This window comes from Marmota monax, unplaced genomic scaffold (assembly GCF_021218885.2).
Source record: "Marmota monax isolate L192 unplaced genomic scaffold, Marmota_monax_Labrador192_F-V1.1 WCK01_AAM20220418_F8-fsc00014, whole genome shotgun sequence".
Classification (NCBI taxonomy): domain Eukaryota; kingdom Metazoa; phylum Chordata; class Mammalia; order Rodentia; family Sciuridae; genus Marmota; species Marmota monax.
Genome location: NW_026695222.1, coordinates 37164129 through 37187053, shown reverse-complemented (window position 1 = coordinate 37187053; position 22925 = coordinate 37164129). Strand labels below are relative to the sequence as shown.

General features: G+C 58.0%; 1 protein-coding gene across 3 annotated transcripts in view; it reads right to left on the bottom strand.

The window, feature by feature from the left end:
* Cdh4 (cadherin 4) overlaps window positions 1-22925 on the bottom strand; it is a 408941-nt gene that overhangs the window by 26791 nt on the left and 359225 nt on the right. For all 3 annotated transcript variants that reach the window (XM_046433120.2, XM_046433122.2, XM_046433121.2), the window contains 2 exons: window positions 21901-22073; window positions 4551-4688 (listed from right to left, as the gene is read on the bottom strand). In XM_046433120.2, coding sequence (XP_046289076.1) covers window positions 4551-4688; window positions 21901-22073 — 311 coding nt within the window. The remainder of the gene's footprint in view (window positions 1-4550; window positions 4689-21900; window positions 22074-22925) is intronic.

Sequence of the window (22925 nt, the reverse complement as noted above, 5' to 3'; positions counted from 1 at the left end):
GCTGTCCCCAGAAGTGGATTCTGGCCTGGTGGGAGGGTCAGGGAGGGAGTCGAAATTGGGTGGGGATGGGAGATCTGACCCCTGGCCCTGCAGCTCAGACGGGCCAGCGCTCAGACGGGCCAGCGCTCAGACGGGCCAGCGCTCAGGGGGACTGGCTCCAATGACCCCTTTGTGGCTGAGGTCTGCACTGCACACCTGAGCCCGATCAGGGGCAACAGGTCCACTCCAATTTCAAGACGCCACCGTTTTACTCTCAGAAAACCGTGCTGGTCAGAATTTCTCTCTTCTGGGTTTGTGCCCTTAATGGAGGAGCTGGGAGGTGAGGCTCACTCTCAGGCTGAGGTGCCAAGGTGGCCACTAGTGGAAGCTGGCCTGGACAAGTCCAGCAGTCCCAGGGCAGTGCCAGGCCAGCCCGTGGTGCGTCTGGCCCCAAAAACCTCAGCCGTCTCCCGGCACCAGGCAGACCCTGGGGGCAGCCCTGCTGCGTGGTCTCCAGGCTCCTGGGCAGACCTCGGCTCCCTGTGACTCCTGTCCAGCCTCTGAGCGAGGCGTCTCTGTGCAACTCCAGAGGTTTTGATCACGTCCCCTGAAGACCAGTGAGGGAGGCCTGGCCCCAGACCCTGGTGCTGCTGGAGGGGCCAGCCCGAGGAGGGGGCCGAGCAGGAAGTGAAGTCAGGAGCCCTTGGGAGGGCGGGGACCTGGCCCCCGGGCAGGAGCAGACTTTCTCCCCCAGGTGCCCCCTCCACAGGTCCACGGCCACAGGCCAGTCCACCAAGGACTCCACCAGAGTGAACCCTCAGCCCAAGCTGACCTCAGTGTTGTCACAGAGCCCGGAGCCGACGCCGTGGTCACCCCTCCAGCCTGCAGGGTCCTCAAGTCCGCCTGTCCTCACATCCTGCTGGGAGGGACTGGGGCCACTGTGATCTCCCACCCCCTTCGGAACCGTTTGGCCCGGTCTGTCCTTGCCCAGAAGTGACCCTTCAGTGCCATCCCACAGCACACGCAGGCTCTCATCTCCTGGGACTTCAGGCACCAGCAGGGACGAGCCTGCGTCTCCCCCACGCCCCTGTTCCCCACAGCGGAGGACAGGAAAGGCTGTGGCTACTGCTCAGACCTGCCCTCGGGGACCCATCTGGGCAGGACTCTAGGCCTCTGGATGCCCAGCAGGAGGCCAGCGCTGTGTGGAAGTTGAGGGCCCAGCGACCATTCGGTTCACGTGGGCCCCCTCGAAGTGTGTTACACACAAGTGTGAAAAGGGGACAGACTTTCTGAGCTCAGAGGGATCAGCCACACAGCTAGGAGGGACGGAGAGGGGCTCAGGCGGCCTGACTGCAGGAATGCGCATGGGGTGGGGGTGCTGGCTGGAGGGAGGCCAGCTGGAGTGGACTGAAGGGCTGCCCGGGGCTGGGGGCTGGGGGCTGGGGACACGTTCCCAGGGCTTCACCCCAGGACCCAGGCCAGCAGGAGACCCCTGGGGTGGCGTCTGAAGGTGGTGTCCACCCAGCAGACCCTGCAGCACCCTAGGAAGGAGGGCAGCCGCTGGACCAAGAGCAGGCCATGTGCTTCAGTGGGCAGGGCAGCGGCTGCTGGAGCAGGAGGGAAAATGACCTTCATTAACAGTTAAGAACAGGAGGCTGGGCGGGGGCTCAGAGGCGGAGCGCTGGCCTCCCGAGGTCCTGGGTTGGATCCTCAGCACCACATGAAAATAAATAAACAAAACCCAGGTGTCGCGTCCACCTACAGCTAAACATTAAGACAAACAGTGGAACAGGGCGGTCTCTCAGCCCTGACTGTCCTCCATCAAGCTTGATAAGAAGCTGGGATGTGCGTGCGCCAGTGTGGCCAGCCTGCCCCCCTCTCCACCACTGGGCAGTGTCCCAGGGCCCCTGCCTGTCACATTGTCACACCTTGAGCCTGGCTTTTGCAGACGGGCACACTGCAGACAGCAGGTAGAGCTGGTAGCAGAAGGTGAGGACTCTCTGTCAATCTGGGTGAGGACCACTGTCCCCTTGTCCTAGCCCTTCCCCAGCATCCCAGGGAATGGCCTCTCTACCCTTGACCCTGGGGGCAGGGAGGCGGGGATTCTAGGAGGGGGGGACACTCCATGTCATCTTGGGTTAAACACAAGATTTCACCCCAGTCTCAGGGTATCTCAGGCAGAGCGACAAGGGACAGCCTGAGGTTTGTCTTGACGTCCAGCATGAAGAAAGGTGGACACTTGCTCCACAGAGCTCCTTCCTCCCACCTGCCCATCACTAACGCCCGGGCCATACTAGGACCCTTGATGGCAGATCTGGCCTGGGTTCCCATGTGGCTCGCCTGCCTCAGGGAAGGTGGAGTCTAGCCCAGGTGCAGGTGAGGGGCCTGGGGAAGGGCATCCAAGCTGCAGAACCAGCCACCTCAGGCTGCCCTCCTGCTGAGCTAATGAGGCCCAGCCTGGACCCCTGGCTCTCCATCCACCCCTGCAGCTCCCAGGCCCTCCGTCCGAGGTCAGCAAGGCCTCCTCCAGAGCACCTGGGAACATGCTGGGGGTCAGCATCTCACGCAGCCCGAGGGCTCCTGCACTCCCGTCTACCTGCGAGGCACCCCCTTCCTGTGGGCATGCTGGGCCAAACCCCTCAGCACCCCGCGCCTCGTGCCCTCTGCTGAGGAGGGGCGCAGAGCTGGCCTGCCCCTTCCACCTGGTTTCCATGGCAGCCACATGGTCCTGAGTGCTTCCTGGGGGCAGTGAGGGTCCCTGGGGTGGGGAGAGCAGCCACAGCGGCTGTACCCCAAGGTCTAGACACCCACTGGCTGTCGCTGTGCAGGGTGTGTCCCTGGGACCACGCCCTGTCCTGAGCCCCTGCCCTGGGGCAGCAGGGGCCCTCAGCACTGAGGGGCGGGCGGCCCTGGCACTGCTCTGGGGCAGGTTCATGCCAGGTTCGTGCCCCCTGCTCCCTGCTGAGGTTACTTAGGTGAGCTTCCTGCTCGGGCCTAGATGGTGCCCTGGATCCTCTCGTGTGGGGAGAGCTTGCTCAGGGAGGGGCCGACACCCCGGCCAGCGAGCACCCCTGCGTCCTCACAGGGGGGTGGGCTCTACTCTGCTTGGGCTCCTTCCAGAGCGGGGAGGGCAGCTGCCCACTGTGGGAGGAGAGCAATTAGAAACTGCAGCCCGAGAGATGGACTTTCCTCCAGCCGGCGCCTCCCTGGCCAGTGGCACCCGCGCTTCCCAGGCCAGGCTTAGTGGGTCAGCACGCCAGGGCCTCTGGCTGCCCTCACTGCCCGTGCCGGTCTGAGGCCTGGAGCCTGTAGGGGGCGCCCAACCCCACCTGGTCAGAGGGTGGACTAGCTGCTCCCCCACGGGCCAGCTACACCTGTCCCCTAGATGGCGCCGCGTCCCCATCTGGCCCAGCAGGACACAGGAGGGCGCTGGGGGAGGAGCTCCGGGCTTCCAGCATTCCTCAGCACCATGAAGGATGTCCTCCCTCTGCCCCCTGCTCCTCTCTCCCCTGGTGGCACAGTATGTGGGGCCCAGAGCCACCTGCTTCCTCTGGGCTGTGTGTCACCTGGGTCCCCGTGTCCTGGCCCACCCCAGTCTGACCCCTCAGGGGCTTGGTGGGTGCTTGATGGGCGGGCGCTCCTGGCTGTGCTGCTGTGTCCCATGGACACTGTCCCTCTCCACTCTGCCCTCAGGGAGAGGTCAGCGCAGCGAGGGGTCGTGTGTGGGGGTGGAGAGCCCCAGAACCCTGGAGCCCCGGCTGGCCCTGCCCCCTGCAGCCCTGGTCTTGGCCTCTTGGAGGCAGCTGGTTGGACCACGTGCCTCTCACGTCAGCACTGCTCACAGGGCCCGCAGGACGGATTGGGGACGCAGTGCCACCCACCCACAAGGCCTGCGGAGTCCTGGGGAGGGTGCTGGGGAAGGGTGTCGGAAGCCTGTAGACCTTTGGGTGGCACAGGAGGCCAACAAGTCCTGCCAGGCCTGAGCCGCGGGGCTCACCAGAGGGGACTCTGCGGTAGCTTGGTGCTCTGGGGGACTCCAGAGGGAGTGGAGCCTGTGCATCAGTGCCAACCCTGGAGGACAGTGTCCCTGTGCCTGGGCAGGGGGTCCCCAGGCCAAGCTGAACAGGTGCACACGGGTTCACCCAGCAGACCCGACCAGCATGGCCACCCTCAACTGTTTCCCTCTCTGCAGATGGGCCACAGGGGTGTCCACTGTCCACTGTCATGCAGGGACGCACCTGCTCTGATCAAGGCCCACTCAGGCCTTGGCCAGGCAGGGCCGCTGCACACAGCTGCACATGGCCTCCACTCTCAGGGCACGTCCCTCACTCTCAGGGCAGCCTGTGCTGAACTGGAGCCCACGCTCCTCCCCAGGGCCCTTCCTGTGGAGCCTCTGGCCGCTCTCCTCCAAGGGGACCTAGCTGGGGGCCGCTGAGCCTCAGCTTCCTGTGTCGGGGCCATTCCATCCACGACCTGTCCAGCCCCTCCACCCACACAGGGCGAGGGAGAGACGCGTCAGCCAGCAATGGTCATCAGAGCCCTGCGGGCGCTGCGGTGGCCTCGGTACTCACTGTGCTCGTGGTGAATTCAGGGGGGTTGTCGTTCACGTCTGTCACCGTGATGATGGCCGTGGCCGTGTTTGAGAGCCCGTAGTTGAGGTTGCCTTCCATGTCGGTGGCCTGCACGATGACCGTGTACTGCTGCACTTTCTGGAGGGGAGGGTGCGAGGAGGAGAGGTCAGCCTGGTGTTGGTGGACAGGGTGCCCTTTCTGCTGGGGCTGGTGCAGAGGACCGAGGACAGCCCTCTCCAGAAGTCTGGGGCTGAAGCTGTCTGTGGGAACTGTCCCTTTCCCTTGGGGCAGTGACAGGTGACTGGAGGAGGTCGGCTCTGTCTCCATCTCAGGGCCCCTCAATGGACATGGGTCGCCTTTGGTGCCAGATGAAACAGTTGGCAAAGGGAGGCCCAGGCCAGGGCCACGGCCACGGGTTGGGGTGCCTCGCTGAAGTGCAGGCAGGACTCAGGCGGGAAGGAAGACGGGTGGGGAGGTCTGGGGCCCAGGTGTGGCTGTGGGAAGACGTGCCAGCCGGGCAGCTCCTGCACGTTCCCACGCAGCAGGCCTCGGCCGCTCGCTCCCAGCCCGTGGGAGTGCAGGATGCTGAGCCCCGTCAGCAGCGGTGGCCTGTGCACACCCCTTTCTGATAGAGGCCAAGGCTCTTGCAGGACAGCAGAGGCCCAGCCTGGTGGGCAGCTGTCTGTGGGACCTGCCCGTCTCTCACTGGCACCATGTGGGCAGCAAGGGTTCTGGGGACCAAGGCAGAAAGGGGCCCTCTACTTGCCCTCCAAGTGCTGCATGACCCTGACTCTTGCTCCTGCAGGATGTGGGCACAAGACCAGTGCCCAGCTACCCGGTTCACTGAGATGTGCCTGGGGAGTCCCAGCAGGCTGCGCCAGGTGCCTCTGCTGCCCGGGTAGCCTCTGCATGCAGGGTGGGCGTGTGCAGAGTCCAGTCTGTACCACTTGGACTGGCTGCCCTTGGCAGCAGCTCTGCTGGGCTTTGCCACGGAGGCTGGTGCAGGCTCATGTGACCGGGCACCGCCTCGCTGGCCTTGGGCACGGTGGCACTGCTCATGGCAGAGGGCCCTGTCTGAGGGGCCTCGGGCTCCAAGCACAAGGCTGTGCTCTCTGTCCATCCCCATGGAGACCCGCCCGCCCACGCCTGGCAGTGTCCCTCCCGCTGCTTCCTCCCTTTGCCAGTGGTGTTGGTGCTCCCAGAGGCGGGAAGGGCCTGGTGTTGTGGCACTGCGGGCTTGGCTTCCGGCGCTTGGCTTCCGGCTGGGATGCTGCAGAGATGGGCTGAGGCGGAGGCACCACATTGGTAGCAGGCTACAGAAGTGAGTCCAAGTATCGGGTGCCCCCGCCCCATCCCATCTTTGCCTCCCTGCCACTGGACGGGCAGCATCGTGCAGGCAGCCCTGTGGCTGGAGACAGAGGACGTCTGTCCGGGCAGCAGGCACCTCTTTGGAGACTTTCATTTCCACCGGTTTCTCTAGTTCTTTAAGAGTCTGAGTTTCTCCCCTTCCAAGGACAATTTGAGAACCTAAGCTGCATGGGGTTCTCAGCGCCTCTTTCCAAGGCTGGACAGGCACTGCAGGCCCCTCTGTGTGGCCCTGGCAGAAGGGGCCAGACCGAGAGCCTCGAGAACAACACAGGCCGAGGGCCACAGGAGGGATAATCAGAGGACAGGAAGAAGGCCACGCCAGAGGACCAGTCTCCACACGCACCTTGGCAGGACGGCACCTCGGCCATGGCACAGCCTGTGCTCAGACCCACCTGGCTACTGCACTCGGAAGACACTGGGGGAGTGACACTTTAGAAATGGACACATGCACGTGCACCCACAGGTGTGTAAGGTGTGTACAAGGGCGTGCCTGTGTGTGCTGTGTGTGCATGTGCACGCAGGTTCCCGTGGTGCTTGCTGGTCTGTGCGCGGGCAGGCGAGCGCCGCGACTGCCACTAGAGGGCGGGCTGGGCTTGCTTCTGGGAGGCAGGACGGGGTGCTTGCCGGCCACCAGGGGCACAGCTCGCCCCCAGTAAGAAGGAAGAATTCCCGCAGGGACCCAGAGCACCAGTGGCCTTCCTGTGGGGCGCTGACCCCTGGCAAGGTTGGCCTGGCCCGGGATCAATGGCATCCACAGGAGTGTGGGCAGAAGGCTCAGGCTCCTCTGTGGCTTGGGTCAGAGTGTCCTTCCAGGCCTAGCTGGGGTCACCTGCCCCTTCTGGATTTGTGGGCATGTGGGAGGCGGTGGGCAGCGTCAAAGCTTCTACCATGGAGCTGGGCCGCGAGGCCTTCCTGGAAATAGCCTCCTGAAGGTGTGTCTCATCTGTGTGGCGGGTGACTGCTGTGGGTTCAGGGTAGTCAGATGTGGGACTTTGTGCATCTCACCTTCTCATGATGCAGTGGAGGGACCTGGGAGGATGGCAGGCAGGACTCAGTTTTCTGGGGTCTCTGGCCCCACCTCGGCCCTGAGAGGTGAGCTTACCACATGTGTCTAGCCCTGTTCTCTGACCCCCATCTTACCAATGGTCTATGTCTTCCTGGGGAGCTAGAGCTCCCTGAGGTCAGGGCTGACCAGGGCATGTCCTGGAGTCCAGTGATCTGCCCTGCAGGCCCTGGGGGCCCTGAATATGCAGCCTCTGCTCACGATCAACCCTTCATGGAGATGAAAGGAAGTGACTGGGTGGGCAGTGTCCAGGGCGGCCCCCACTGTGAATGTCCTGGACAGGGCTTCCTGTTGGCCAGCCCAGGCAGACTCCCACTGGGCACAGAGAACAGGGGGACCCCTGGAGCCAGCCACACCGTGAGCAGAGGAGCTTTAGTGAATTCACTCAACAGTGATCTGACCGTTTTCAATTTGAGAGCAGAGAAGAAACCACAGTGCTGTCCCCGGGCTCTTCTCACCTCTGCAGAGCTCAGCATGCAGATTCCGCAGGGCACCTGTCAATAATGCAGTGGCTGGCCTGACCTGGGGCCTCGAGGTCCTCCCCAGCAGGACGCACAGCCAACCAGGCCACTTGGGACAAGCCGGGCCAGCAGCAGGGACCCTGAAGTTACCCTTGGCACTGCCCCTCCCTGTGACGACCAGGGCCTGTTCTACCTGCGAGGCTGCCAGCATGACTCGCCCCACTCTGGGCTTGTGCACCAAGCAGGTGGCCAGTATGGGGGTGAATCTAGGCCAAGAGCCAAGACCCCAGCACCCTTCCTCCCTGGGTGAGGCTGCAGCAGGGCAGGTGCTGCCCACCAACGCTCTGGAAGGGGCTGTGCAGCTCTGTGCTAGCTCCCTGTGGCCCTCTGTTGGGACTCACACCTCTGGGGCTCCCGGGTGGTCACAGCTGGAATCTCCTTCCCCTCTGTGCTGAGCAGTGGAGCAGGCTGGGGTGCACCTTCCCATGTGGCTCAGCACCTGCCGCCTGCCCTTGTCTGCCCTGGGCATGAGTGTGTTCAGAGGATCCCTGGGTGGTTGCCGTGGAGAGGTGAGGCGGCACGGCGGACACCGTGGGCAGTTCAGCCCTCCTTACCACCTGACCCGGGAACCCTGCTGCAGGGAACAGATCCACGTGTGCTTCAGCAGCTCCCAGGAGCAGCATTTACACAGCCAACAGCCCAAGTGACCGCAGGGATCAGACACAGCCCATCTGCCCAGCGGTGACAGGAGGAGTACCGCTGCCCGCTGCCCACCCAGGAGCTCAGGCCGGGCAGGACAGCACACCCTGAGCGCCGCTGCTCCTGGGCAAGGTCCAACCGGGCAAGTCTGCAGAGGCAGGCAGGTCGGTGGCCGCCAGGGCTGGGGCGGTGGGGGATGGAGTGACGGTGAAGGGGTCTCCTTTGGGTGACGAACACATCCAGGAGTTACATGGAGGTGGTGGTGGTCACTCAATGCACACCCAAACCCAAATTGCACAGTATACAGAGTGGACAGTGTGGCGAGAGCTATATCCCAAGGTGTGGGCAGCAAAGCCCGAGGGGTCCTAGTGGGGCTGTGCGCGGCTGGTGGCCCCAGGACAGACTCCGTGGGGCCTGCAGGATGTCCCCAGGTCACTGTAAGGCTGAGCCCTCCCCCAGCCCTAGCCCTCTCCTGCCAACGTGGTCCACTTTATGCTTTGAAAACCGCCCTTGCTGCTCTGCCACTGAGACTTATTTTTTAAACGACCTTTCTTTCTCTCCTTTCCCTAATCTCAGGGGAGACAGGGTCACCTTTCTTCCCCACCCTAGGCAGAGTGACCACAGGAATGAAGTAATTCAGACTTGGGGAAGGCACCAGAACATCTCAGAAATGACTACCTCCCAAATTAACAAAGGAATTACAACTTCAGACAGAGAACAGGTGGAACGTAGCCTTCGAATTGCCTCTTTGAAAACCTACGACTTCTGTTTATTCTGACAGTTAACATCACAGATACCAGAGCAGGGACTGCTTGGTTTAATGCTGTATACTGTCTGCATTGGGTGCCGTAGCTATCTGTCATAAACCCTGAGGCACGGGAAACTTCAGGGACACTCTAAGTCCACAGGGTAAAAACACGACTGCCTCAGATCCACACTGTTAAATGGGGAGACACACCAACAACATGAAAAAGCAAGGGAACAAATTGCCCCAAACAAACCAAGATACCCCAATAACAGAGTCTATCAAGACCCCAGTGGAAGAAATGTCAGAGAAGGAGTTTAGAATGTACACAGTTAAACTGATCTGTGAGGTAAAGATGATGTAAGGAGTGATATCAGAGAGAAAATACAAGAAGTAAAATAAAGAGCAATTCTAAAAAAAAAATCAAGTAGAAATATTTGAAATGAAGGAAACAATAAACCAAATTAAAAATTCACTTGAAAGCATCATGAACAGACTAGACCATTTAGAAGACCGAATTTCAGGCAATGAAGACAAAATATATAATTTTGAAAATAAAGTTGATCATGGAGAAAAAGATATTAAGAGACCATGAGCAGAACTTCCAAGAAATATGGGTTAACATGAAAAGACCAAACTTAAGATCTATCATGATAGATGAAAGGTTGAAGACACAAACCAAAGAAATGCACTATCTTTTCAATGAAATGATATTAGAAAATTTCCCAAACCTAAAGAACAAAATGGAAAATCAAATGTAGGAGACTTAGCACATACAATATCACACAGGACCCTAAATATACAGATACAGCAGATCCACACCAAGGCACATTGTTATGAAAATGCCTAACATAGAGAATAAGGATAGAATTTTAAAAGCTGCTAGAGAAAAACTGCAAGTAACATCTTGTGAGAAACCAATCCAGATCTCAGCTGATTTCTCAACCCAGACCCCCCAAAGCTAAAAGGTCTTGGAATAATATACACCAAGCTCTGAGAGAAAATGGATGTCAGCCAAGAATACTATACCCAGCAAAATCAAGCTTTGGACAATGAAATTAAAACCTTCCATGACAAAAAAGTTAAAAGAATTCAAAACTAGAAAGACTGCACTACAAAACATATTCAATAAAATATTTCATGAAGAAAAAATGAAAAATAAAAGTGAAAACCAGCAAAAGGAAGAACTACACTAGAAGAACAGTCAGTCAAAGGAGAAACAAATTCAAATTAAAAATCATAAATAAATAAAAATGCAGAGGATAAAAATCATTTCTCAATAATAACATTAAATGTAAATGGTCTAAACTCATCAATCAAAAGGTATAGATTGGCAGATTGAATCAAAAGATATATAGACTGGCAGATTGAGTCAAAAGACCAGACCCATTAATATGCTGTCTCCAAGAGACTCACCTCATGGGCAAAGACCTCCACAGAATGAAGATAAAAGGATGGGAGAAAAATATCATTCACATGGGTCTTGTAAATAAGCAGGGCTTTTTATCCTCACATCAGATAATGTGGACTTCAAGCCAAAGTTAATTAGATGAGACCCAGAAGGACATTTCATACTGGTTAAGGGAATTGCACATCAACAAGACATAACAATCATAAATATTTATACCCCAAACAGTATATTCAAAGAGTATATTGTTTCATTCATTAAAAGAATAGAAAGTCACCAAATAAATAACCAAACATTACATCTCAAAGCCCTAGAAAAAGAAGAACAAATCAACACCAACAGCAAAAGACGGGAAATAATTAAAATCAGAGCTGAAACCAATGAAATTGAAACAAGCCAATAAAAAAAAAAGAAAGAAAAAAAGAAAAAAGAAAAAAAAAAAGAAAAGCCGATAAGCCCTTAGTGTAGGCAATGAAGAGAAAGAGAAAACTCATGTTACTAAAATTCACAATGAAAAAGGAAACATCACAACGAACACTATTGAAATACAGAAGATAATTAAAAACTATTTTGAAAATTTATATTATAATTGAAAATCTTGAGGACATCAACAAATTTCTAGAGACATACGACCTCCCCACATTGAATCAGGAGGACTAGAAAATTTAAACAGATCAATTTCAAGCAATGAAATTGAAGGTGCCATCAAATGCCTACCAACAAGGGCTGGGGAAGTAGCTCAAGCGGTAGCGCGCTCGCCTGGCATGTGTGGGGTGCTGGGTTCGATCCTCAGCACCACATAAAAATAAAAAATAAAAGATGTTGTGTCCACCGAAAACTAAAAAATAAATATTAAAAATTTCTCTCTCTCTCTCTCTCTCTCTCTTTCTCTCTCTCTCTCTCCCTCTCTCTTTAAAAAAAAGCCTACCAACAAAGAGAAGCCCAGGAGCACAGGATTCTCAGCTGAGTCCTACCAGACTGCCAAGGAAGAGTCCACACCAATCCTCCTCCGATTATTCCATGAAACAGAAAAGGAGGAGACCCTCCCAAAATCATTCTATGAAGTAGTGTGACCTTGATGTCCCAAACAGAGAAGACAAATCAAGAAAGAAAACTTCATGAACATAGATAAAACATTCTTAATAAAATACTGGCAATATTTTGCATACAAAGACTTATTAAAAAGATTGTGCATCATGATCAAGTGGGGTTTATCCCAGGGACTCAAGGTTGGTTCAACATACAGAAATCAATAAACATGATTCATCACATCAACAGACTTAAAGACAAGAATCATACGATCATCTCAATAGATGGAAAGAGAGTGTTTGACAAAATACAGCACCCTTCATGTTCAAAACACTGTAAAACCAGGGATCTAGAAACATACTTCAACACTGTAAGAGTATCTACGCTAAACCCAATCATTCTCAATGGAGAAAAAAGAAAACATGCCTTCCAAGAACTGGAACAAGACAAGAGTGTCCTCTTTCACTACGTTTAGTCAACATGGTCCCTGAAACTCTAGCCAGAGCAATTAGAAGAAAGAAATTAAAGGGATACAAATAGGAAAAGAAGAACTCAAACTGTCACTATTTGCTGATGACATGATTCTATATTTAAAGAAGATCCAAAAATTCCACCAGAAATGTTCTACAACTAATAAATGAATTCAGCAAAATAGCAGGAGATAAAATCAACACTCATGAGCCAAGTGCATTCCTATACATCAGTATGAATCCACTGAAAGAGAAATTAGGAAAACTACCCTATTCACAATAGCCTCAAAAAGAAAAAATGGGGACTCAATCTAACAAAGGAAGTAAAAGTCCTCTACGATGAAAACTGCAGAACACTAAAAGAAATGGATGCAAAGATCTCCCTTGCTCCTGGATAGGCAGAATTAACATTGTCAAAATAGCCATATTACCAAGAGTGTTATACAGATTCAATACAATTCCTATTAAAATCCCAAAGACATTCTTCATAGAAATAGAAAAAGCAATCTTGAAATTCATTTGGAAAAATAAGAGACCCAGAATAACCAAAGCAATCCTTAGTGGGAAGAGGGAAGCAGGAGGCATCACTACACCAGACCTTACACTGTACTACAGAGCTATAGTAACAAAATGGCATGGTATTGGCCCCCAAACAGACATGTAGACCAATGGTACAGAATAGAGGACACAGAGACTAACCCACATATATACAGTTATCTCAGACTAGACAAAGGTGCCGAAAACATTCACTGGAGAAAAGACAGTCTCTTCAACAAATGGTGCTGGGAAAACTGGAAATCCATAAGTAGTAAAATGAAACTAAACCCCTGTCTCTCACTGTGCACAAAACTCACCTCAAGGCGGATCAAGGACCTAGGCACTAGAACAGAGACCCTGTGCCTAATAGAAGAAAACGCAGGACCCACTCTCTATCATGTCAGAGCTGAATTCCTCAACAGGCTCCTAAAGCACAAGAAGTAAAATAAAAAATCAACAAATGGGATGGAATCAACTTAAAATCTTCTTCACAGCAAACAAAACAATAAATAATGTGAGGAGAGAGCCTGCAGAATGGGAGAAAATCTTTACCACATGCACCTCTGATAAAGCATTAGTCTCTGGGATATATAAAGAACTCAAAAAACTTAACACCAAAAACCCAAATAACCAATCAATAAATGGGCCAAGGAACTGAACAGAGACTTCACAGAAGAAGAAATACAATTGAGCAACAAACATGAAAAAGTGTTCAACATCTCTAGCAATTAGAGCAATGCAAGTCAAAACTACACTAACATTTCATCTCCTGTCAGAATGACCATCATCAAGAATACAGGCAACAATAAATGTGGGCGAGGATGTGGGGGAAAGGCACCCTCATCATACATTGCTGGTGGGACTGCAAATTGGTGCAACCTCTATGGAAAGCAGTATGGAGAGTCCTCAGAAAACTTGGAACGGAACCACCATTTGGCCCAGCTATCCCACTCCTTGGTTTATACTTAAAGGAATTAAAATGAGCATACTATAATGACACAGCCACATCAATGTTTGTAGCAGCTCAATTCACAATAGCTAAACTATGGAACCAACAACCTAGGTATCCTTCAACAGATGAATGGATTAAGAAAATGTGGTATATATATATATCCAATGGAATATTATTCAGCTTTAAAGAAGAGTGAAGTTATGGCATTTGCCAGTAAATGGATGAAACTGGAGACTATCATGCTAAGTGAAATAAGCCGGTCCCAAATAACCAAAGGCTGAATGTTCTTTCTGATATGCGGGCGCTAACACACAATGTTGCGGGGAGAAAAGAATAGAAGTTCTTTGGATTAGACAAAGAGAAATGAAGGGAAGGGAGGGAGGCTGGGAATAGGAAAGACAGTAGAATGAACCAGGAATCCCTTTCCTATGTACATTTGAATATACAACAGGTGTAACTCCACATCATGTACGACCACAAGAAGGGGAAGTCACACCCCACATGTATCTGCTATGTCAAATGCATTCTACTGTCATGCCTATCTGAAAGAACAGTGTCAACAACAAAATAAACCACTACTGAAAACCAAAACCAGATCCCAAACCAAAATCCCCTCTGTTCCCCTGGCTGGGCAGAATCACAGCCTCTGGGGCAGGAGTCCCCTGTGTTTCTACTTTGCTAGCAAAACAATAAGACTCTCCTCTTTCTCAAAACCGTGTCCTCGTTATTGTTTTGGCACTGGGGACCAGGACCCAGCTTCCAGCAACAGAGCCTGCGGCCCTTCAGCTTCCAGCTTCCTGCCCTGAGCCTGCGGCCCTTCAGCTGGGCTGCATCCTGGTGTGGGGGAGGCCCTGCCCAGCACACATCCCACCTGGCCCAGGTGATCCTCAGGGGCACCCTGGCCCCAGAAACCGTCGCCACACAGGTGCCCTGTGCTCCGACTCTGAGGCTCTCCCCGGGGGTGGGCTGGGCATGTGTCCCCTCAGAGGGTGCCTCGGGATGGTTCTGAATGGGGGCCACCCCTGCCCTTGCCGGCCCAACACCTGCCAGCCCTCTGCAAACCCGCTCTGTCCAGCCCTGCCCTGGGACCTGGCTTCCTGGGGTCCTCACCCCCGAGGAGGGGCCTCCTCACACCCCAGGAGGGTCCTGCCTGCTGCCCGGCTGCTGCGTCACAGCAAGCACCTGTCACTCCACCCTCCACCTTGCCCTCTGCCCACCCCGAGGGACCCCACCCCAGGGGCTTCAGGGCCATGGCCCAGCTGCCCCACCCATGACCCCGGGGGTCCCCTTCTGTCTGGGCCCAGGTGAGCTTTCTGGGGAGCGCAGCTGAGACAGCAGCTCCTCCGGGCCTGAGGCAGGGAGGCCGCGGAGGTCTCTGCTTCAGCCTGCAGCTGGACGGAGGTTCCGAGGCTCTCACATACTGTCTTTCTCTCCCCGTGGCCGTCTCGTCCCCCTCGCTGGCGCTGAGGGAAGGCTGCTGATGACCAGTGAGGGCTTCCTGGAGGGGGCGGTGGGTCTGGGTGCAGAGGTAGGGGAGTACCAGGGGTGGGAGGCTGGCGCACAGCCCCGGTGGTCCTGCCAGGGACCCCTGTGAGGAATGGACGCTGTCTATCTGTCCCAGCAGCCCATCTCCAGCTGTTCCCAAGGGCCCCTGCTTGTGACCAGCCCCTGGCTGTCCAGGGTCCCTCTGCGGCCTGGCCTGGGCAGTGTGCCCTCTCGCTGAGCCCCAGCGGGAACAGGCTGTGCCCCTGCAGAGCATTGTGACCCCGGCTGCTGCTCCAGGGTGGACGCGTGGCCAGCCCAGCACAGGACGGCGCTGCAGGGAAACCCGTGAGACGGGGGAAGAGCCGGTGTCAGTGCCTGGGGCTTGCTTGGTGGCTCTGGGGTGGCTGACGGCTTCGTCCCCTCAGAGGAGACAGGGCCTTCTGTGGTTCCTTTCACTGTCCTTTGGAGGGAGGTGCCGTGCGCTGCTTCTCTCGGCCTCTGTCTCCCGCGCTGGTGCCAGGGAGCGGCCGAGAGGACCGTGGCTGGGAGGAGGGCTCTGGAAACTTGGGGCTGGGCTGTGAGGCGCGTTCCTGGACCCGTCTGGATGTGCTGTGTCTGCTCGTGTCAACGTTTCACATGTCCCCGGGCTGCCTCACCTGGTCTGCACAGTTTGAGACACACGGGCACTTTCCACCCTGTCTGGACGTTTCTGTGTGTTTTGGGACGTTTCTGGGTGGTGGCTCCTGACCGAGCGTCCTCTGTAGCCTGCTGCACAGCTTTTCTGCTCTCACCTGAGATCCGTTCTCGCAGAACCTCAGGTGGCCAGGACTCTGCCCCTGAAGGGACCGGGGAGCAGCTCGATGGTCTTCCATAGACCTCCTCACCTCTTCCGGGAAGGCAGCCCTTGGACAGCAGAGGCTCCTGCAGTGGTCACACGGCCACCAGGGGGCATCCCCCGAGTCTCTGTGGGGACCTTCCCTGGGGCGGCCTTGGCAGGGTGGGAGCTACTTCCTTTGGCAGTCCTGTGGGGCCCAGCCCTCTGGCTGACCACTTCTGAAGGGGCCGGAGAGGAAATGCTGAGCTCGGGGGCTGGAGGGACGAGAGCCCACCTGTGGTCTCTGCCACCTGTTCAGTGTTTCTCCCCAACGATTTAAACCCAGCTCCCAGGCTGCCCAACCGCGGGTGGCCGGGTGGGAGGGGATCTGGGTGGTGGCCACGGCTTGGCAGCCCTGCTTTTGGTGGCTCCCTGGGGGTGTCCGATGGCTGTGGAGCCTGGTTAGTGGGGAAGCCGCTCACCTCGTGGAAACAGGGAGTCTGGTGGTGTTTCCAGAATGTGTGTTCAGCCTTCACTGGATTCAGGGTGGCCATTCTAACTGTAGCCCTTCCCTTCGCCCGGTCCAATTTTAAAACGAGCCAATCGCGTAGATTGCATCCCCAAGTCTCCAGTCAGGGCCCAGGGCCCAGGGCAGCACTGCATCAGGAATACAGACAGGTGCCCTGCTGCCCAGGGGCCTTGCCAGCCGGCTTCCAGAGGCCCTTCTGGCCCGAGTAAAGGCTCACCTTCCCACGGCCTCCGAGCGCCTGTCTGATTTCTTGCAGCACGTCCGTGTTTCTGACAGTCCCTCCCCAGGCTCTGTGGAGGACGAGCCTCCTGCCCTGGCCTCCTCACAGCAGCCCTTTCTCTCCTGGCCACTTCTCACCCCATCACCATTTCCAGGTGGCCAGGCTGCCCGCGGAGTCTGCAAGTTCCCTGGAAAGTGGACCACAGAGTCCTGCAGAGCTCCGCCATCCTTCTGGGTGGGTTTTCTTGGTGACCCTGGGTGAGAGGAGCAGACCCGGCCTGCACACCTCTGGGAGACGAGGCTGTGCACACCGGGCAGTAGGCCCACCCACGCACACCGGTGCACACTCAGAATGTGTGCACACAGGTGTGTCACACACACCTGCCTTTGTCCCTGGAGGGGAGTAGTCCCCGGTTGCTTGCTTGGGGGAACCCAGTGACCATGCAATAGCAAGGGAGGCAAGAGTTCTTCCAGGGTCTTGGCCTCATGTACCAGCCCAGAAGTCAGGATGCATCTTGATGACCTCCTGCACTGGCCGCTGGCCGGAGGGTGGTCACAAAGTGACCACTGCTCACACACACACATGTGGCTGTGATTGCAGTCCTCCCTGTTCCCAGCGGAGACTCCTGCAGAAGTGTCGGGCCCTGTTCCTGCCAGCCCACTTCTAGGGACCTCTGAACAAAGGCGTCCAGAGGAGGCCGTGGCAGGGCAGGTGCAAAGGAGGGAACCCCAGAGGCCCTCGGCGTCTCCTCCAGGCAGGGCCCCTCTTGGCCGGGACTCGATGCGGGAGCAGGATGTGCAGGCGCTGGCTTCCTGGGTGTCCTCAGCCCTCGGGCCCCGTGTTACTCCTGGAGGCTGTGAGCCTGAACACGCCCGCTCTGTCCATCTGGGTCTCTATGTCCTTCACGAGGACCTCATCGCCGCTCGGTCGTCCCATCCAGCCCTGTTCCCAGGCCTCGCAGTCTGTCTCTGCCCTGGGGGGCAGCCTGCAGGGCCCCATGGGGGCGGGCTGGATGGTGAGTGACAGGTAAAGCAGCCAACCAGTGCTCTTTCAGCTCTGGGGATGGGCCAGGAACTGCTCTCTCCGTTCACCCCGGTGGCCCTGTGAGCAGCTTCTCTGCGTCCTGCTCTGCCGAGGTCAGCCGAGGTTTGAGTGCCTTGGTGACCCTCACTCACCTTGGCTCCGGGCCCTGCCGAGGTCACGGTGAATTCTCTTCTCTGTGGGTCTCCCCTCCTCAGGAAGGTGATGTAAAAGTGAGGGCCTCCCCCCACCCCCAGAAGCCTCAGAGACGTCCTCGTCTCCAGGGGGCTCCACAACAAATGGCCACACACACGGTGTGGCTTCAGACAGCCATCTGGGGACAGAGGTCTGAGGCCAAGGTCTGAGGCCTCCTCCAGGGTCTCCTGGGAGGACCCTCCCCGCCTCTGCCAGCTCCTGGTGACACCAGTGTCCCTTGGCTTGTGGCCACATCCCTCCAGTCTCTGCCTCCATGTGTGGCCATCTCCTCTGTGTCTGTCCCAGTGTCCCTCCACATGTGACCATCTCCTCTGTGTCTCTCCCAGTGTCCCTCCACCTGTGTCTTATCTGGACGCTGGTCCGTGGATGGGGTCACCCTCACCCCAAAGACCTCTCCAGACCCTAACACTTTTCATATCTGCAAAGACCTTTTCCTAGACATGGTCACACTCAAGGCTCTGGGGGTCGGACCTGGACATGTCTTTTTGGGGCCTCCTCTCAAGCCAGTTTCTGGCTGATCAGACCAGCCCATGGCCAGGCGGCTCCCCAGGAATCTGGCCTCTGGACATGGGCTGACAGGCTGCTGCTCACTGGGTGCACAGGGGACAGATGCTGGCCATGGGGTCCCCCAGCACAGAGCCACACGTGTGCCGTGACAACCCTGTGGCAGCTGTGAGCACGGCTGGGCGGGGACAGGTCTGAGGACAGGAGAGGGCAGGCTGGACTCAGGATGGCATGCCTCTGCCCCAGGTGCCCTCTTCTGCGTCCACCCCAGGAGGAGGTCTTGGGTGCCGAGCCCATGGGTGTTGCTGCAGAAGACAGCACGTGCCCCCTTGTGCCAGTGGCAGGGAGGGGCTGTGGCCGTAGGTGTGGGACACAGTGGACCATGCCTCCCTTGATTCCCCAGGCGTCACTCTGCTGCTGAGCAGAGGGGAGGCGCTGGTCTTGTCACCAGCAGTGTCTCTGTGTGACTTGAATAATGTGACCAGTCATGATGGAGACGAACCCCCAGCAGGGTGAGGAGGGGCAGTGCCACCTGACTCTGAAGTGTGAGGCTGAGGAGGTGACGCTGATGGCCATCTGCAGGAGGAGGGGCCGAGGGGTCTCTCACAGGGACATGGACTTCATCAGGCGCAGCTGGCGGGGTCGGAACAGGGCGGCCGGAGCTAATTACTTGGCGCAGCCTGGAGCAGTGCGCTGTCTCCAAGAACCCGCTCACCTCAGAACTGAGCTCGGGGCGCTCACCTTGGACGAGGCCATAAATATTCTAGTTAGGACCCGCTGGGGGGAGGGCAGGGAGCCTCCAGGAACCAGAGCCACTTGGAGTCTCTCCGAGGTTTGATCCGCAGGAGCGCTCAGTTCACGGCTCCCCCAATTAGACGGGGCTGGCGGGTCTCCCCTCGCAGAGGCCGCTCGCTGGGCCCAGGCGCTCCACCAGGACGCCAGGCTCCCCGTGCACTGCCTGCTGCGTGGTGTGGGGTGCGGGTGTCCTCGGGGGAAACCAGGAACTGTGGATGTGCTTTCCAGGTTTGTTGCGTCCAATACAACCCTGTGGGGTGTCCTGCAGCCGAGGCAGGACCAGGACCTCACGAGGAAGATGGTCATGTCTCCTTCGGGCCAAAGCTCAGGCCTGAGTTGGGAGAGCCCCTGGGGTCTGCAGCGGCAGGACGGTAGGGGACCCCCTGCATGTGCCTGGAGATGGGTCATCTTGACCCGGTTGCCGTATTGCTGGCCACTGGTTTCCCAAGCCCGGGTCCATCGCAGGCAACCTTGCCCCAGAGACAGGAGCTCCTGTTCAGGCCGCCCGGGGAGAGAGGGAGCTCAAGGAAGCACAAGCCACTGGGAAGGACACTGGGTCTGGTCACCCCAGGGCTCCCCCAGCCGCTCCCCTTGCTTCCACTGGAGCCAAGAACCACCGTAGGGCAGAGGGTCCATGTGGTGGGGGAGGACAGGAGGGGACAGTGAATAAGGGGGGGAGAGGCAGGAGGGGAGGGACGGGGGAGGGAGAAAGTGGTGGGGGCAGGGGGAGGCCGGGGGAGGAGCAGGAGGGTGGGCTAGGGCAGAAGGGAAGGGTGGGGGGGAGGGGAGGGGAGCAGGAGGAGGGTTGGGGAGGAAGAGGAGGGTGGGGAAGGAGAGAGGAAGAGGAAGGGGTGGAGGAGGGGCATGGGAAAGGGGGGAGGAAGGCCCAAGGAGGAGGCGGGGGAGGGGGAGGGGAGGAAGGAGCGGGGGTGGGGGGGTGGGGGGGTGGTCCTGGCAGTACCGCTGTCTTGTGTTGTGCCAGGTCAGCCTCCTCCCCCGCCAGGGGGAGCAGCTCAAGTGACATGTCCTGTGGCTTCCCTGACAGCCGGGCCTTGCTGGATGAGCATGGAGCCTCTGTCCCCAGCACAGGGGCCGCCCAGAGCCAGCAAGGCCCAGGGAATGCGTGGAGGTCGACAAGGAGGTGCAGGAGGGACCTTGTGGATCACGAGGATCCTGGAGCCACCTGGGGCCACCCTCAGTCCCCAAGGCAATCTCCAGGTGCCCTTGGAGGGGCCAAGCCTGTTCAGAAGCTGGCCCAGGCCCTCAGGGCCTCGTCTGCTCATCTGTCAGGGGGGCGTCTGGGGCTGCTCTGAGCACCGCGAATGCAGCGGGCACCTGGGAGCTCGTGTCTGGGAGTCACCCTCCTGTCCCTCCCTTAGCTTTAGCTCTGCTCTCTGGTGGCGCAGACGCGATGGCCTCCCCACCACGGCCCTGAGCAGCCCAGCACCCCGCGCCCAGCACCCCTGCAGCGCGTGTCTCCTCCCCACCCCTCTCTCGCCCATCCCAGCCACTACAGGGAGCCATGTGAGGACAGACACCGTCCACCAGCTCCATGTCCACTGGGCACCAGCCCTCGCCTCCACCAACAGGCTGAACAAGGAGAAGAACCGATGGGCACTGGCCTCTGCCTGGGGGTCTCTACCTCAGGCAGGGGCCCTTGGAGCAGGAAACCCTGCAGTCCCTCAGGCTCTCCTCCCACCCATGTGGGCTGCAGGTGGCCAGGCCCAGCTTGGGTCACTGCCACCTGCTGCACGAGCTGCTGACCAGGGGCCTGGGAGTGGAGGCAGCGTCCACCTCCCCTCACGTCCCTAGGCTCCCTCTCCATCTCTGCGCTTCCCTCCTTGTGGACCAGGAGCGCACAGCCTGTGGACCCCGGCAGCTCCAGGCAGAGCTCCTCCCTCCAGGGCCACCCTGGGGAGCAGTGTCCATGGCCTGACGCCCACTGTGCTCCCCTGCCCCTTCTCCAGGACGGCTGGGCTCCATGGCTCCTGGGCCCCTGTATGTGAGAGGAGTGCGCGTGCCACGCTGCCGCTATGGGTAGGGAGGTGTCCGGGGGGCCGCAGCCCGCAGAATTACCTGTGGCTCCTGGCTGCTCTGGTGGCCATGGGGCCTGGCCCCACCCAGGGCAGGTGGGGACCCTGAGCGGGCCATCTAGAGGGTCTGCTGGTTGGCTGACCTTGGGTGGACCTTGCCCATGGCCCTCCCCACACTGTGTTGCTCTCAGTCCTTTGGGACCTCTCCCAGCTGAGGGACAGGAGAAGAGCCAGGGCCAGCCGCAACTGCGGGGCTTATCCAGGCCAAGCAGGCACGTCTTCTCCTCCCCTGGGGAGGGTGGCAGGGCCTGGATGGGTCCTCTAGGTAGGGTGGACGGTGCTGGGACTGGTCATGGCCCTGAGCCCCTGGCCCTCTGGCCCTCCATTGCCCAGTTCCACCAACGTCGCTGCGGGACACCTCAATCCTGCAGACAGGCCCTGTGTGCCCTCCGCACCAGCCCTGCCCTGCCTGCATCACAAGGCCCACTCCCGCTCCCAGAGCCCAGAGGACCCGTGACTGGGGCCTGCAGGACCTGGGACTGGGGCCCACAATTCCGCTGATGTGCCTGCGGTCACCTCACCTTCCCACCAAGCCACAGGCTGCAGAGTTGCCTTCCACGCCACCCTGGTGCGCCACCCAGTAAAACTCAGGATTTCCAAGAGAAGCACTTCATGTCCCTCAGGGCAGGGGCAGGAGGAGTTGTCCAGGTTGCAGAAGGCACTGGTGTGCAGGGTGGAGGAGCTGACCCGTGGCAGGGCACATCCTGGTGTCCAGTGCTGGCTGGACCCTGAGAACCACCAGGTTCTCTTGGGTTTCTCTTGAGTGGCCACCAGTCTCTGCCGCCTGCACGGCAGGGCCTCGCTGGGGACCGGTCACGGTGCCAGCTCGGGGGCTGGTCCACGGCAGCTGCAGGTCCCCTCTGTTGCCCCTCTCCCTGCCCATGCAGGAGACAGTCCTCGGCACCCCTGGAGGGCCCTGCCCGGCCCCATAGCCCGTCTCACCTCTCGGTCCAGGCCTGCTGCCACTGTCACGATGTCCCCCGTCTCGCTGTTGATGGTGAACATGTTCTGGGATGGGCTCTGAGGGGTCTGGGTCACAATCCGGTACCGCACCATGCCGTTGGCCGTGGTGCTGTCATCCGCGTCATTGGCTGTGACTGTCATCACGTAGGTGCCTGTGAGGGGGGAGAGCAGCTCAGGTGGGGTCTGCACCAGCTCTGTCCCCACCACACTCCAGGGGGACCTCGCCATTCACGCCAGGACGCTCAGGGCAACTGGGTGTGGCTTGTGCCCGTCACCTGCCAGGGCACCCAGGTGCCCATGAAAGTGAGCCCAGCCCTGCTGTGAGGGGTTCTCCTGAGCCGGGCGAGGCTCCCGCAGTGGGTGCCCTGACATCTCCCCCTCAGCGCAGGGTCCCAAGGCCTGGACAGGAGCGCCTCTCCAAGCCCTGCAGGGTGGGACATGCTCAGGTGGCCGGCAGCCCCCAGGTGTCCTTCCAGGAGCCTGCTTAGCTTCCAGGTTTACTGAGGGAAACACTCCACAGGGTGCATCTTAGGAGAGCAGGTCCAGCACAGGAAGAGGACGTGTATTTGCAGGTGCAGGGTCTACGGTCTCATCTCAGGCAGGTACATGGGACCACTGACCGGACTCAGCAGGCAGACGGCGGGTGTGGAGGTGGCAGGACGGCAAGGGAGGGTCCAGCGCCAGGGGCTGCCGGGTGCTGAGCAGCTGCTCCTCCCTCACCAAGACACAGCTGCACTGAGGTGTGGTCCACACACCACGACGCTTGTCCTTCAAAGTACAGTTGCGTGGTTTCTGTGTCCCCGCAGGGTTGTGTGACTTCACACGGTCTAGTCCCAGGACATTTCCCATGGCCTTAGGGAGCTCGGCACCATGATCACTCACTCCCCGTTGTCCCTCCCCAGTCCTCTGGCTTCTGCTCTCTGGGTTCATCCTCCTGGAGACTTGGACAAGGAGCTATGTCACATGTGACTTTTGGCCTTTGGCTTCCTTCACCACACCCGAGG